At 38.2% G+C, this 17,585-nt stretch overlaps 2 protein-coding genes across 10 annotated transcripts in view; one reads left to right on the forward strand and one right to left on the reverse strand.

Annotated features, from left to right (window-relative positions):
* The window catches only part of LOC123758751 (fibrillin-2), a 344,156-nt gene that overhangs the window by 319,548 nt on the left and 7,023 nt on the right, over positions 1 to 17,585 (forward strand). For 4 of the 9 annotated variants that reach the window (XM_069334438.1, XM_069334440.1, XM_069334442.1 and 1 more), the window contains 6 exons: positions 3,254 to 3,356; positions 8,507 to 8,716; positions 10,206 to 10,280; positions 12,346 to 12,433; positions 14,354 to 14,474; positions 14,891 to 16,861. In XM_069334438.1, the coding sequence (XP_069190539.1) occupies positions 3,254 to 3,356; positions 8,507 to 8,716; positions 10,206 to 10,280; positions 12,346 to 12,433; positions 14,354 to 14,474; positions 14,891 to 15,007 (714 nt within the window). In that variant the 3' untranslated portion in view covers positions 15,008 to 16,861. The other 5 variants (XM_069334443.1, XM_069334441.1, XM_069334445.1 and 2 more) reach the window with 5 other exon arrangements.
* The window catches only part of LOC123758755 (uncharacterized), an 82,685-nt gene continuing 79,015 nt past the window's right edge, over positions 13,916 to 17,585 (reverse strand). Inside the window, exon 5 of the mRNA XM_045743402.2 lies at positions 13,916 to 15,021. The gene's annotated coding sequence lies outside the window, so the exon portion shown is untranslated. The remainder of the gene's footprint in view (positions 15,022 to 17,585) is intronic.

The following is a 17,585-nucleotide window of genomic DNA, read 5'->3' on the forward strand; positions in this document are numbered from 1 at the left end:
TGAGCTCAAAATTACACCAGGCTTCTGAAACTCACTTGAGTCTACCAGGAACCATGACCAGAATCTGGCTTTCAGTACAAGAAGAAGGGAGCTTAGGGATCAGAGATCAATTGAAAAACAAGAAGATACCACCAGAAAACAATAGCACATCAAAATAAGTCATTTGTAGCCCTGAAGAGAAAAAGGCAAGCAATCATTGCTGCTGAGAAAATACTCCTTTCTTATTAGCTTCCAACCACTGCCAGATGGCAGCCCAGGCTACTTGGGATTCTCACTAGCCACCCACCTCATTCACAAGCGGCTAGAACTTAAAGCCCCCCAACTCCTACAGAAAAGAAAACAACAGAGTAGGTATGGGAAGAAACTGAGTGGCCCGTCAGAAAAGATGTTTCATTATATTTAATGCTTTATTTCTGGGAAGACAATGGTGCCATAGCAGAAGCTGGCTTCTATGAAAGAGAAACAAAAGATTAATAAAACAAAAAATGGCCTGGACTTACCGAAGAGTACAAGAGCCTTGGCTCCAGACCAAAAGCCAAAGGTTCACACAACCAAATATAGAGGCCAACATCTAATTGGCCTGTCAGAAGCCCGAAGCCTGGAAACCCCCAACTGAACAAGCCAAGCATCAATGGCTAAAGGACCCTTCTGAAAGGCAGATGATTTGTTTTTAGCCAAAAAAGAAAGAAAATGTTAGAATCAAAGCAAAATAGGACAAGTTCTGTACATAATAGAAAATGTCTGAGCCAGGCACCAAACTTTAGAGAGGGTTAAAATGCAACCATGGACCCTTTGGCAACCCTTAACTTCTGAGGTTGTTTTCCCCTATTCCACCCTGTAGATGAAAAGGTCCTTGAGATGGAGCCAACATCCTTTCCCTAAAACATGGAAATGAGCAGCAATAGATGAGGCATCAGCAGGGAAGCCCCTGAACCATGGGATATCAGGCCTCCAAGCATATTCCTAAGAAATATGGGGAACATAAAGGAAACAGAAGGCCTCCACCACCCCTGTCAAAGCTCCAGATGGAGCAGCCTCTGAAAATACCACACACCAACCCTCCACCCATTGGTGCATGCAGGTCTGATGCCACTTAGGAGCCAGTACCAATGGAGGAAACTGGAAGCCAAACTAACAGAAGCTCGATGAACCAGCCTTTTGATAGTCAAAGGTGGCATAGGAGTGGCATAGGATAGGTGGCAGAGGAGGCCAGAATACAAATTCCCTCGGCAGCTAGGATTGCCACATCAAAAAAAAAAAAAAGGAGCCAAAGGGCAAAAACCATCAGAGCTATGCAGATAAAATGGGCCAATGTTGTCACCACGGTAAAGGCCAGTGTGAACAGCTAGTCTCAAAAGCCGAGACACCCTGTTGATTCTATAGGTCACAGGCCTGCCTCTGCCCCCACAAAGGCCAGCAATATTTCACCAGGAAAAAAGGTGGCCCTGCATAAACAGACAGCTCCTGTATCAAAGCTGCAGAGTCAAGTACGGAAATGAATGGGAAAGTGGAAACAACTCTCTCAAAAATCTAAACAAGACACAGACATGGGAAACCACAAGAAACAAAAAGAGAAAAAGACCTGTGAGTGGATATATTCCTGACACTAACATCAGAAGTGTGCAGGAAATTAGCAAACATAAGAACATCATTTAAGAATATAAACAAGTTTCAAGTCCGCATACACTGCCAATGTGGAACCAAACTTGAAATACAGTATGCAGCACCAGTATGGAACCAGCACCTTGTGAAGTACAAAAATAAACTTCAGAGAAAGTTCAGAGGTTTGCACCTAGACTAGTACCAGAATTAAGAAGGCTCAGCTATGTAAACTGGCTGAGGGAACTCAGGTTTACAACCTTAGAGGAAAAAAGAAACCAAGGGTTTTATCATTACATAAAAGATCCTAAGGGGAATAGATGGTGTGGACGAAGGAAGCCTATTTAAATTTAAATGAGGTAGGACAAGAGGACATCGGTGGAAGCTAGACGTGCAGTTGAGTTGCAGCAATGTAAAGAAAATCTCGTACCCTGTATGAGTGGTAAGCAGATGGAATTAGCATGCCAGGTATAATGGCTAGAGGGCAGTGCATAAAGAGCTAGATCTCACTCCTCCGTAGTCACTAATAGATAAGCACATGCAATGTTGGTGACAATAACAAAGCAATGGCCACTGGCAAAACAAAGAATCCAGTGTGATGCAAAGGATGGGTCCTGCCAGACTCTTCTGTGCCCTTGATGTTGTAACGAAGCAAGTGAGTGAGAGGGCAGGCTAGGTGGAGCCTCAGGTGACTTCATGCTTTCTGTTGATGTTTTTTTGCAGTTTTGGTTTGATTTTTGATCACCAAGATACCTTTGCCTTGTAGAGACAAAGATTCTGGCCTTTGCTCATGGTAGATGGGTGGGTCTTTCACCTGGTGCAACTCCCAGAAACTTGATTGGACCAGCACTTAGCTTGGAAAGCTACTGAAGTGGTCCTCCCAGAAAAAAATAATCAAATGATCTTTTGAGTTCAAGGACAAGGGAGTAAGTGATCATTCTGCAATTGAAGTCCCTTGTACTTCCCTATCGGAACTGTTATATCCAGACATGGAGAGCTTTCCAATAAAAAGACATTTTCACACTGGAAGATGATTAGCAATATGATGATAATCATCCCAGTACTATATCAACTCTCACACCAGGACTAACAACTTTTGCAAATAAAGCTGATTTCATTGAAATCTTTAAAACTCTGACAAGAGGCAGCAGATTCAAACTCTACAAGCCTTAATGGAAGAGAGATAATAGGAAATTCTTTTTCATCATATTGAAGCCATAAATGTGGAGACGTTCATACAGATCAGAATTCAGCCATAAAAGCTCCCCAAGAAGACACATTGCCTTATCCTCGCATCTCTTTCAGAACATTCATTCAAAACATTATTCATTTTGACATATTCTTTACGTTTATTACTCCATTGTGCTAAAATCCCCTCCTACACTGTTTTGCTTCCTCATATAAATGATTTAAATCCTATCTGTAATTACGGAATCACCGTAGCCCTTGCTACTTGGAACTTTTTGTTCCGAGTAGCTGAATCTAACAACAACAAAATCCTATCAGTATTAATATATAACTTATCATATTCAGAAGGCAGTTGAAAATGTTACAAACATTAAAATTAAGTGTTCTGTATTTCATTAGTATGCTCATTATCTTCATAACACTGATGGCAATGAAAGTGAACTCCTCAATCATTTATCATCTTTAGGAGCCAGGCAGACGTCTAACTTCCGGGACGTATCCAGTTCACTATGTTGCCATGGACCCCTACAGAAACCGGGCAAAGTGTTCCTTTACCATCACAGTCCAGGGTAAGTACATTAGTAGACCAGCCCTGTAAATAAAGTTTTTAATAGCATTATTTGCCATTACAGTATCAGACATTTGTGTTGGCAAGCCATTCATAGGATGACCAGAAAGGTATGGGTGGATGCTATTAGATTCTTATCTGAAGGTCACTTGGAGTCAAATGGCATTTTGTATACCTTGACCAGCTGTGCAGTGCTACGGTGCAAGTGCAGTCAGTCAGGCCTACTGATCATATGAGGTGTGTGTGTGAGCCTTGACATGGCCTACTGAGAGCTGGGACCACACTCTGGCTCTATCCAAGAGGCAAAGGGGAGCATGAGAGTCGGAACTCAACCATGTCACACTCCAACTCCAGTTAAGCCGAGAAGAATCTTGAAGTGTTACCCCAAGCAGAGATGCCCGGAAACTTTATATTTCATGTGTTTACCACCAGAAAAAAGAATCATTTGGGAAGATCAGGTTCATATAGATATCTCAATGACTCCTAGGCCTGGAAGGGGGAGGCAGTTTGCATGAAAACTGTCCTGGACAAAGTCACCTTCAATTTTCAATGCCTATCTGGAAATTGTAACCCACAGGTGTAAACTAAAGAGCAGAGCGTGCTTCAGAAAGAACCTAAAGTTTACTTTCTCCTGTATATATGATATGAGTGGTCAAGCAACTTAAATCAGGTGTATAAAACACTATTGTCTACTTTATTGTAATACACCTAGCTAGATGCATTACGTAGATTCATAATTAATGCGTCCTTTAATCTCATAGTGATGGACAGTGTTCATTGTAATTTTGAATTAAACAACTGTTTTGCGAATAATTTAATTTTGTTTTATTATGCCATGCATTTGTGTGTAGTAGAGAAGTTTAGCTTAATTATAAAGGCTGCATATATTTGCATGATATAGAGATACCGGTATGTTCTCTGGATAGATTAAATAGATCAAGTGAATGTGGTCTAAATTCATGCAAATTCCAATTACTCACAAATTTGGACTTGACAATTGTGACCAGATTTGCAATCATGGTTGGCATCCACTAAAACTTTCTTTCTCATCCTTTGAATTATTGATTGATCCAGCATGGATAACTGATATTAACAAAGAATGCCATCAAAAATTTAAAATTCCATGATGGCTGGCCCACTACACTGAATAAGTATAATATGTACTGAAAAGTATTGTCTGGTACATCATTTTATATAATTTATTTTCTGTTTTGTGCTGGTCCCCTAAAGCAGTTCCCAGAACTTTAGGCACTGGTACTGCAGGATCTCCTATTCACACCAGGTTCCGAGACTTGTCTGGCCTGCCGGGAACCATGACCAAAATCTGGTCTCCTCAAAAGAAGCAAGGGTAGGATATAAGAATCTTGAAATCAAACCTACAACTGAGGTGAGTTACTCAGAAAGTCACAGGTAAAACAAAATGAACCACTGCTCTTTATGAAATAATGAAATAAAACAAGAGAAATTATTGCTAGCAATTTGTAAACAAGCCAAGCTGTAGCTCATCTGGGGTGGAGAGCTAGAGCTTGGCCCACCTCTCATCTAGGGCTGACTCCCCAGGCTACCCCTATATATTTGTTTGCACAGTCCTATATATTTGTTTTATATTTGTTTGTTTGCACAAAGTTTGCATAGAGGCAAACTGCAAGCAGTTTGCCTCTGTGCAACTTTGGTACCATTCTTGGTCATTTTTGTTTTTTGTCTCCAGACTCCGAATTTCCGTCAGTCAGTAGGATGTGGGTCACTTGTTCCTCCTTGCATGCTTCTTGCCTTCAGCAGGCTTTATGATGCTTGGGCAGGGAAGCTCTGTTGTAGCTTCTCTTCTCCGAGCCCTGATCTTCTACCTTCTCTCGTAGTAAAACATTTCCATCTTGTTTCCTTTCGGCAAAATTGCTATCCTCTGAGGCACCATTGTGAGCAAGATCGGGGAGCTGCTGAAATAGAGAAATGGTGCATTGAATGTAATGAAATACTACTTTATAAGCAACCCCTCAGTCACTTCCCAGTCCTATCCTGTTATCCCTTTCTTTCCTGTGCTATTTGGGGGAGTTTTGAGTTGCTCATGAGTGAGGAAGGTGGCGATTGGGGCTCTAGGTGACCAGGGCTGCTAATCCTTGGCAGCTGGGTGAGTTAGAACCTTGGTTATTTGTCCATTACCAACTATTGTTTACCTTGTTTTCTTCACTTATTTTTAAACTTATTAAGAGATGTGGTTTGTTTGGTTTTGCCAAATGATTTACTTAGCAGTTCACCTCTATTATATGTTTGATTTCAAGATCCTACATGCCCCCATTACCTCTTTTGAAGTAACCAAATTCTGGTCCCGGTTCCCAGTAAGCTGCACAAGTCCAGAGACCTTACAACGTAGGGAAGACTGCAGTACCAGCGGCAAAGCTCTGTAGAGGGACGGCTCATAAGCCAGCATTTCTTTAAACTTAATGCTCCATTCTCACTGTGTGTACATAATTGAATACCATATGTTTTAAATATATTTGTAATTTTTTCAATAGCCAGATTTGTAGATACATTTGATTTAATTATGGTAGTTAAATTTTATATTTTCCTATTAATTTGTATCATATTTGGATACTATGTTGAATTGCATTGAGCTTGAATGAATAATCATCCATGTCTTTAGTAGAAGAGATAACCCTGCCAGAATTTATGCTTGCATGTGTAGTCTGATTCAGCATCCAGGCCACACATTACGTCCCCACGCCCACGCGCTCAACGTCAGGGTGTTTGACTTGTGTTTGCAGTGCACTCATGCCCAAATGCTCACTGCCACTTCCACCACCAGTTGCCACCCAAAAGACCAGTATGGCAACATATACAGCTATAGCCACTTGAATAGCTGAGTTTGAGATCAAAATGTAGTATAATGCTACTGTATATTGTAGTATAATCTTGTAGTACATATTGTAGTACTGTATTGTAGTTTAATATTGTATTGTAGTATAATACTGTAATGTAGTTTAATAGTATAGTACTGTAGTATAATACTGTAATGTAGTTTAATATTGTACTGTAGTATAGTACTGTACTGTAGTATAATAGTGTATTAATATCCTTTAACCATTATTTTTTCTAACCTACAGACTCGTAGAGAACTTTGCATTGACTTCGCCAGAACTGTCTTGTTTCATTTAGTACATGTTTGCTTAACTTGCAAATGCTAACAATAAACTATCTTCCATGACAAATACTGTACAACTTACTAGTTACACTATACTAAACATTTATATAGCAGGTTGTGATAAATGGTCTCACTGCAAAGATTGTGTCATTTGTTGAACTCAGACCAGAGTCAAATTATAACATGAGCAATGAAGCTGTGTGATAAGAGTTTGCATCCCTACAGTAAAGAATAGTCTGTCATGTCCAATAGTAACTTACAGGTGATGTGTTGACCAAATGACACACTAGAAATTGAAGAGATGACGATGTTTTGGTCCATCCTGGACCATTATCAAGTGGATTGTGACTTGATAATGGTCCAGGACGGACCAAAATGTCGTCGTTTCCTCCACACACAGTGTAGTGCAGTGGTTAGTATAGTATTTTGCAGTAGTTCAAAATTGGAACGAGTCTGGTGTTCAGTAAAGAACTCTTGAGTCACTGTGGGTACAGAATACTTGTGCATTTGTATTATTAGTGTACAGTAAGTAATAAATAAGTGACGGGATTAGACTAATAGTGTTGCTATTAAGATGCATGCATCCACAGTACTGACTAATACTTGTCTCCCAGTCTGATGAAGTTTTTCAAAGTAATATAGTAATCCAGATATCTATTTGATCTGTAATCCAATTAATTGATAAATTACAGATTCTTGATACAACTTGTAACTTGGCCTAAAGTTTTGTCATTATTTAGATCATAAAGTACACTACTGGCATTTTGTTTTAAGGTTATTAAAACATATTAATTATGTTTATTAATGTCCTCTTTAGCCATGTTTATCTGATTGGTCACTTCCCCTAAAGTTGTGATTGGACTGCTGGCCTTCCCTGAGGCCGTGTTTGGCCTTCTGGGCCCTGGGCAGTGTTTGGCCAGCTGGCACTGGGTCAAGGTGATCAGACTGCTGTTGAGCTGGATTGGCCCAGTTGATGCGGGGACCATATTGTCTTGGATTTAACAAGCAGTCTCTTGACTGTGTTGTAGTAGTGGTTTTACTGGGCACTGTTGTCCTTGGTATTTGGTGTCAGCTTCTACCTGGTGTTTTTCCTGCGAGAGCATATATGGGGTTTCTGGCCGAGATAACATGCTGGGTATGATGGATTCTGGGCTTCATCTCTGGTTGGTTCTCTCTCGCAGAATGATTGGCTTCCTTTACCAAGCCTTCATGATGGTAGCCTTCCAAGAAATCCACCATTGAATGTAATGGAACACCTCTTTCCAATTGGCCACTCAGTAGGACCTTGTTCAATCCTTTTCCCTGGGAGTAGGCTGGTTGTCTCAGATGGATCATGAATGGTGCAGCAGCAGGTGGCCGAGACTATGGGTCACCTGTGCTGCCTTCTGATGTCAGGCAGTCATGTTATGGTTATGTTTTTTGTCTGCAGTAATGATTGTGTTGTTTTCCTCAGTGTCACAAAATTTCTCAATCAGTTGCTTTGGCTTTCTGGTTGGCTTTGTGCTTGATTCTGTTATGATCTCTGATTCCATGGCTCACCTTCATCTTTTTGAGTGGGATAGTTTCTAGTCCTAGTCCCCCCTGATAGGCACTTTGGCATCATTGCCAGGCTGTAGCAACAGGAAGCTAAATGCGGCCTTACCAGGAGTGGCCTTGCAAAATGCGACATTTCATTATATTCAATGCTGGTTTATTGTGTAGTACAATGAAATTGTACCTTACCATTGAACAATTTCCCGAATAGATTCATCCTACACAAAAAAGCAAATACATTAGTGCCAAATTACTTGATGATTTCAAGCCAGGTAATCTTTTTCACCCATGTTTCTGATTTTTCTAACTACAGGGTATATGTACTGTCATCCTAAACTTGCACACTGAAAATGATCCATTCTTTTATTAGGAAATAGATCATACTTTACAGTAATCATAAATTATGTATGCAGCTACTAAATATGGTACCATTATATAAACCATGATTAAACATACATACTTGGTGGGCTGTAACCACACAGCAGCCAAGGTGTTGGGTGGTGTGAAGTGCAGAGAGCCTGGGCATTTAGTAGGAGGGCTCTGGGTGTGTACAAAGTTGCCGTGGGGGCAGATGTGTCGGCCTGAGTGCCGGCCAGGCTACGTCATGATCAAGGATCCTCCCACTCCACTTTACATATGTGGTTCTTCCACCGGACGATGGAACCCCAGCACGGAACTCCCAGTCTGCACACGTAAGTGAATTTCATTTTCTTCCTATATTTGTTTTATTTAAATGCAGAAATACTGTTACTAAAATTTAAATGGATATCACAGCTGCATTCATGACATCTATACATCATTATGTACAGTAAACTTTAGTTAACTGAAATAGTCAAAGAATTACAGTACAAAAGATACTCAAATGGAATTTTATATCTTCAAAAGGAAGTGTGAAAACATGTGTTCTTTCGAATATAATTCCACACTGAATTATGAAACAGTGATGGGATTAGATTTTATTAGTTATGGATATTATCTGTAAATCTGGGTTTCTGGTTAGGTGTGGAGGGAGTATGAAGTTCCACAATCATGCATTGTTTCTCTGGGAAGGTGTGGGGCTCCACAGTAGGGTGTTTGTCAGGTGTATGTGCGTGAGCTTGTTCATATGGCTGCCTCTGTGCTCAATGGTGGTACAGTTATGTGCAGCTTTCCTGAGCGCAGTTCGATGTTCTTGGACCCCCGATGGTCACCCATGCTACAGTACCTCCAACACTTAGCCTGTTGGGTTCCGAGGTCCAGTATAATCATAACCAAAATGGGACTGGGACTGAAACAAAGATCTGTTTTAACAAATCTATTTACAGAATTACCGATAGAATGAATACAACAGCAGAATAAGAAAATGTTTGCTATCATTGGTGTTGTGTATTGCAACATAAAAATTATTAAATCTAATTACTGTACAGTATTGTACCTACTCATGACTAAAATAATTATATGGTGTTAAAAGTACAGTAAACTACAGTATTACTTTACGTATACAGTGTACATGGAACAAATAAAATATATGAATGGGAACAGGAGAAACACACTGACTACGACCAACCACTATTATGTCTATGGGTGTACTGAAAATTGAAGCCAGCCAGCTTTACACCTGTGCACTGTGTACCGCTTGCATAATATCTGAGTGGCAAGCCATGACGTACCACATCATTATACTTGCGTAAAAGTATAATTTTTTGTTTACGTAATAACCTGCTGACCATTTCAAATATTATACTATACCTGCACAGTTCACATTTACATAAAATTAATAATTATGTATTCAGCATTTTTTATAAAATACCTGTATACTGTATAATCATTTTTAAGAAAGCAATGTATGGCCTGAAAAGAATAAGGACCTGTTCAGTAAACTCTGGAAATTTTAAGAACCTATTTGGGTGAACCGGCTGAATCCCATCACTGGGTCTAGTCCCAGTTACTGCATGCCAATCTGTTGGAACGAGACTTCACTGTATTCCAAAATGGGACTTTGTATTTATGTAGTATAAATTATGATGTGTTCTGTTGTCACACAAGAGAAAATATCAATGATAATGAAAAAGCTCAGTATATTTCAAATGCGCATGAACAAAGCATCATTGTACTGTATGTGTAATGTATGTGCATATGTTGGGAGTATTTTCTGACCTGCTTTAATTTCTGATTTTGGTTTTTAAATTTGGTCTTCTACAGCCACCGTTCCAGGCCGACCAGGTGAAGGCTGTTTGCCCGGGTTTGAATGGAGGGAAGCCCATCCTAATGTATGCTGTGAGTACTTCCCTAATTGTTTTATTCACCTTTTTCTGAATTGTTTGACATTCTTGAAATGGATGTAAATAAAAATGTGAGATTCTTTCACCTCTTGTCTTAGGATGGCATAATTTCCAGCATTGTTGGAAGCTGTGGGATCCGAAGTTCATTTCCATCATAAGGTCAATTTTACAGTATATATATACACCAAGGATGGTGATAAGGACTTTTTGTCTTTCATACTATTAAAATTTTATCATTTTTATTTGCATTATGTAATATTTAAGGACTAATATAATGGATAACTAAATATACATACCTTCTGTACTCACATATCAGAGAGGCTGTAGCAAGTTTTTAAGTTCATGAATATCATTTTTTCCTAGTAACACAGTACAGTACTCTCAGTTGTTTCCTACGGCAAGATTCAAGTCACTTCTAGATAGGATCGGCAACTGTTGGGTAGGTCAACGTTGTGTACAAACTCGGGTGGAAACTCTCTAAACTGTTATCATTAGATCATGATGGTGCTAATAATGTAAACAGATCAAGTAAGAGGAAAGTCAAAATCAAACCCAGAGGCCTATACCAGACACAACTTGGCAACATGAAGGTCACCAAGCTGCACTCTGGCAAACTACCACTGTGGTGTAAGGATTCAAGGAGGAATCTGTAATTACATAAGTGTAGTTACAAGATAAGAACTACGCTTGTGGTGTCGAGAGGAAGATAAATCTTCAGGGAAAGATTCTCAAAAGGAGATCCAGTACTTTGTCGAGAAATCAAGCGGAATCCAAAAGGTGGGAAAACGAATATGAAAGAATGCCCTCCAAGGTTTCCTTTGTTCTGCCTACTTTCTAGCCATACTAACTTAAACCTGAGAGTTCTCTGTTAAACGAAGGGCCTCCTTAACCACCAACATAGAAAGGAAATGAAGATTTAGGATGACATGATCAAAGCTCACAAATGGATTAATGAAGTGGTATACCAAAGGGGTTATTAACAGGGTATTAGATGTTTCAACACATAATGGGACACGAAACAATGGGTATTAACTGGGGTAAGTTTCTAATGTTTTTAAATGAAGGGACAATTTCATAATGGTCCAGGCTGGAACAAAACGTTGTCATTTCTTCATTTTCTAGTGTGTGGTATTGTCATCACACCCCTTGTGATCAGTCAGGTTCATTCAGTTTACTCTTGCCTTGTGTCTGGATCTCTAAGAAGCTTATTGTCATGTTCAGATTCACCTGAGAGTTCAGAGAATTTCCTGGTTCCCAGTTTGCAGCGGCTTTGTGTTGGACACCAAGCTTCTTGACTAGTCTTTCAGATATAATCTCCTCACCCAGTTTTGCTACTGCTAGTCTAACAGCTTTTGTCCATGATTGGACTGACAAGCTCTTTTGTCAACCCCTAGTATTATGATTTTGTATGAAAAGGGCTGTGTCCTAATTCATCCCCAGAGGTGAACCTGAATAAACTCCCAAGTCTGTGTGTATATAACCTGAAACTTGCAACTTCAAGGTTTTCCCAATGCTCAGCGTTTCCTTGGGTGCTTCTTAGCAATTTTAAGGTTAGAAGGGAGGACATTATACTTCTTGTATATAAATAAATCATTAAATAGTGCTGTGGGGGACAGTTGGAAAATTTATTGGAACACTGGTGTCTCAAATGTCACCCTGCTTGAGCAAACAGTTTGTTTCCCTGTAGACAGAAGAATAATGCATAAGGGCATGATATCTCACCAAGTGAATTTGCTCAGATAACCATTTTTCATATACTGCACGCTTGAAGCCTAGTTTCTGATGCAAGTGGCAGATTTTTATATAAAAATTAAACCAAGAATGCAGTGGTTTGACTCTGGAAAATGAACACAGTATCATAGAAATTTGTTTTTCACCATTGTCCCATAACATTTACAGCAATAATATTTTCCCTAATTTTATAGCAATTCCTTTATAGTTTCAGAGGGGTCTTTACAAAGCCTTAAAATATAACTTGTTCAGATAAATGTACAGAATATTTGCTCACCCTTGGAAAATCAATATACATTGCAAATTAACCTTGGTTTATACTTTGACAGTGGCGTGTTCCCCAGGGATGCACCGTAGTGAGCAGCAGCAACAATGTTCGCCATGCCCAGTGGGAACATACTCACACAAGTACTCAAGGTAATGGAAACCAGGTTTATTATGGTTACTGGTGCAGTATGTATTTTTTATCAATGTGTTACAGTTAAATTATGTGAAGGATCTTTTTAGTCTTTGTTGTCAGAAGGTAACTACAGTACAGTAGAAATCTCTGAAATAACTTAAAGGTGCATACCATGCTGCTTCACATGAGGTGGTCTTTCCAGAGAGGGTATTGCTGAAGGTTGATCTTCCTAGGCTTCTGATGTGCATATTACTTGTCACACAATGCTTAACAAAAATTATGTAATTTGTTGGTTGTAATAATACATGCATGTATTTTGCAAGATGCTAATGTAATTTAAACATCTTGGTTAATAATGAATTACAGTATTTTATTTGCAACCTTGTTAAGCATAAAATGTACTCTACCATAGTAACTTTAGTCAGCAGCAGGGCTCTACTTTCGTCATGTGGATCTCTCAAATAATGTAGAAATGCATGTGAGGTGTGATTATGAAGATTCGAGTCATAATTGCTGGCTTTTGGATCTAATGCTCGAGGTTATACGTGATCCCGTTGCAAACAGTTGCTAGCATTTACTGGGTGTAGGCACCTGTTATGAAGACAAGAGGAAGTAGTTGCCCATTTTTCTATGCACATTGATGGAGATTGCCGATTGCTGCGAAATCCTATTTTTTTTACATGACTTTTTATCACTTACTTATACATACTTATACATACTTATATATATATATATATATATATATATATATATATATATATATATATATATATATATATATATATATATATATATATATATATATATATATATATATATATATATATATATATGTAGATATTTATATCTATAGATATATCTATATATAGATATATATCTATAGATAGATCTATTGATATAACTATAGACATATATCTATAGATATATCAATAGATCTATCTATAGATATATATTGACATATCTATAGATATATATTATAGATATTTATATCTATAGATATAGATATATATAAATATCTATGCAGAAAATCCACAGAGAAATGTGAAAGGAAGATGAACGTTTCGGCCTGATTAAAGCCACTGTCAACACCAGACTGGCATCAGTCAACACCAGTCAACATCAGTCTGGTGTTGACTGATGTCAGTCTGGTGTTGACAACTTCTTGACCAAGTATGCAAGGTCCGATGTGTCTAACAGGCAGAATGATTTTCGTTATTTTCAAATATTTCTTTCCAGATTGGTTATCTCCTAACAATTATAATCACATGAATTACTGACTTAGTTTTATTAGGCTATTTTAGGTTAGGTTTGGATAGGTTGTTAGGTTCGACCAAATTTCTGTTAGTACTGAATCAAATAACATAAAATTGCAATTGTATATAATTATGCCTCTGGATGTTTTGAATCCTGTAACATCTTTGTTGTCTTCTAATGAACTAGACAGGTTATTGAGAATAGTTGCATGTGTAGAATATATTTTAGGGTAATGATACACACTCTTTCAGGGCAGAGTTTATTGGGTCCAAGTTCATGTGATACACTACAATATTACATACAGCTACTGTGCACATAGTTGAGATATAAAATAAATACTCTTGTCATTGCAGACGAGGAGTCACAATAACGTGGCTGAATTATGTTGACCAGATCACACACTAGAAGATGAAGGGACGACAACATTTCGGTCCATCCTGGACCGAAGACGACTTGAGAATGGTCCAGAACGGACCGAAACGTCGTCGTCCCTTCACCTTCTAGTATGTGGTCTGGTCAACACTCTTGTCATTCCCAGCCCAAATTTTTGTACATGTTCCCAAACCAGTCAAGAGCTTCTTACACTAAGTCAACTATTGTGAAGAAGACATTTGATTAGTTCCATTTAATTATAACATTTGTCTGTGAGTGTGTATGCATAGGTAATATATTTTTGTGTACAGTAAACGGTGTGAACAGTGTGGTGATGGGGGTACGACAATCGAATCCGGGTCCAACTCACGCTCCCTCTGTCTTTACTCCGTTAGCCGTACAACAAAATCAGCCTCATCATTCCTCACACAGGTAAGTACCTTATATAATGTAAGATGTGTCTTCTTGAAGATCTTTAATAACTTAAGTATGATAAAGTGCCATATTTAAGAATGGCTAGTTATCATGCTGAAGGTATGACTGATTAATAAAGTTAGAAGTATTTTATTGATAATATATATTGTACCATAGTATGAATGTTTTTATTAAACATTGTATTTATAATAGTTTTTAATTTCTTACATTAACCAGTAACTTTTTATTTGATATCAAATACAGTAATATATTCTTGTGATACTCTTTTCTCTAGTAATTTTTAAATCAAAGATTTTCCAGATGTCTGCAGTATTACTTTACTCATTCCTCCCAGTTATGAGTTGTGTAGGTAATCCCTTCATTACACTAATTGCCCCTTTTCCTTCTTTAATTAAAATAAATTTTTCACATAGATTGCACAACGAAAGAAAACATGGAAATCACGGGAAACGTTTTCATGGACGGTAGGTTACTATGAGTGCAATAACCATGTACAGTGTTTTGTCCTCTCTTTACCTGCTACTTTATGATGGGTTACATCTCTCTGTAGGGGAAAAAATATATATACTGTAGAACAATGCTACTAGTAACTAATTTCTCATGCCATTTTCTCTCACACCATCAATGAAATGCATGGGCCTTTCAATACTGGTAATGTTATTACCAGTGTTTGGAAGTGTACTTCATTCCTTCAGCTGACTTGTGCACCCATGCTATTAAACATACAATAGTAGTAATCAACATATAATTGTGGTAATATAACTACTATTATATGTTTGATAAGCATATAATAGTAATACCTATTCCTTGTTTTATACCTTATGTTTCGTGCAATTTTGTTGTTTTTTCATCCATGCACTATCGGGAGAATACTTTTACATATCAGCTTAAAACTTTCAACACTTATGTCTGGTGCTGCAAAGAAAGGTCCAGTGATTGTGGTTTCTAATTGTTGGGGACAGAAAGTGTGCTAGGCTTGTCAGCTACCAACTTTTCCCAGGATGCAACCTACAACACTTGCCAAATTTTCCAGTACCTATTTACTACTAGCTGAACAGAGGCATCAGGTGAAAGGAAACGTACCCAAACATTTGTCCTGACATGGAAGTTGAACCCAGAACCTACCAGTTGTGACCCAACTAGAATAACCACTTTCAGTAGATTATTGAATCATTTAAGTCATGGAAATTTTGCACTAGAACTATAGCAATTGCATAGTAAGAACAAAGTAAAATCAAGCCTAAGTTAAATTCACCAAGCTATTAGAACCATCCAGTTCCTACTGAAAGTCAAAACTAGAATCTGGCTCGCTCTACAGCACAGAGTGAAGCTTGGGAATCAAGAGATTAATCAAAATCCAGGAACAACCCATCTGAAAGCATTGGCGTAAGAGAACAAACAACTGCTAGAGAGAAATTAGGCACCCTAGGGTAAACAAAGCAATCATTGCCAAGGGATAAATACCCTATCCATGCCGACCACCACCAGATGGCAGCCCAGGTCTCCTTGAGCCTCAGCCAGTCTTATGCCTGGTGTACACCAGGCATCTTATACCAGCTCAACACAGATCATTTCTGCAGGGCCCATCAACAACTTTTCACTTCAGCCAAGTGATGCTACCTTTTCCTGGAACATTAGTTCTGCAGGGGCCATTACTCTATTTTATAAGCACTACAAGATTGTGTTTATGCTACCCATACTGCACATACCTACCACTCCATTTTGCTCCAATTTTGGACAGGTTACCTTCCCTAGAGTCAGTTTGCATCTTCCTGTACCAGGTATCACACTAAAAATACCTGCTCTGAGGGGTTGCTGGGTACTGCCTCTATGAGCTGACATCCCTAGTCACCTTACTTCCAGGCAGTGGATGTTGATGGTAAGACAGGCTTTGTACAGTGCATTTGGGGGACTTTAGCTGAGGGAGCTCTTCAGTCATCACCTGTAATGGTGTGTAAGGTTGTGAGTGGATAATGTCCCTTGTCCCTGTGCAGATTGTCTTGTAATGTGTAATCAACCCAAGAACTTGTATATACATTAGCCTGTGATCAGTACACTGTTTTAAGCCTATCTTTATTTCCACACATCCACCCTGTTCGAATCAAATCAAATGTTTATTCAGGTAAAGTACATACATACAAGGTGAGATACAAACATTGATGAATTTATAGATAGAGCTAGTACATACAATGCCTAAATCCACTATTACGCAAAGCGTTTCAGGCAGGAAAACACAATGACAAACTTAATACTAATTGAGATTAAAGAATCTTAAGTTGTGATGGCTTGGGTATACTGTTCTCAGTTACCTTCGTGCAACTGAATTATGTCTAGTTTAGGATTATGTTAAATATGTGACAGGTGCTATTGCATGCAAATATGAATTGAAAAATGTTTGTCAACATTAGTCATTATAAAACAAAGCTTCAGCAGACAAAACTCTTTAATTACTGTAGGATCATTGTTTATTTGGAGAATAGAATCCCAACATTCATTGGTAATGGTTACTATTAGGATACCTTGAAATGAAACCCACAGGAAAAATAATTAACTTCTTGATCTGAAACTAATTAGAAATACCTGTACAAATTATAGAAATTATATACATTTGAGATTGTTTTGATAACTCTTAATTTTCATTATTTTTGTATTTCTGTTTTGAGAAAATGAGTAAGAAATTAAGAATTTTTAAGTGGCAATTAGTAGATTTATAACCTCAGTTCTCTCCTATCTATTCTTTTATCTTTCAAAGTAGAGCAAAACAGTTGGTAGATCCTGTAGCACTGTACATAGATGTAGTACACTAACATATCAGGTGCCCCTAGCAGCACAGTAGAGGGTAGAAATGGACTAACTTACTGAATTGCTAACCTTATTCTTGTATATTTTACTTGCCTTTACTAATGGTTACTGTATTGTTTTGTTTGCTATTTATGAATGTTCGGTGTTCATGGACTTTATCTTTCAGATTACCAGCACACAACATGCTTGTCATAGTGTTTATATTACACACGTATGAGAGGCAATATTGATATGATTATTATATTACCATTTTTACTAGGCAGGTTTTAAATCTTCAATACACACATGTACAAATGCTTCTTGCTA

This window comes from Procambarus clarkii, chromosome 31 (assembly GCF_040958095.1).
Source record: "Procambarus clarkii isolate CNS0578487 chromosome 31, FALCON_Pclarkii_2.0, whole genome shotgun sequence".
In the NCBI taxonomy this organism is placed as follows: Eukaryota; Metazoa; Arthropoda; class Malacostraca; order Decapoda; family Cambaridae; genus Procambarus; species Procambarus clarkii.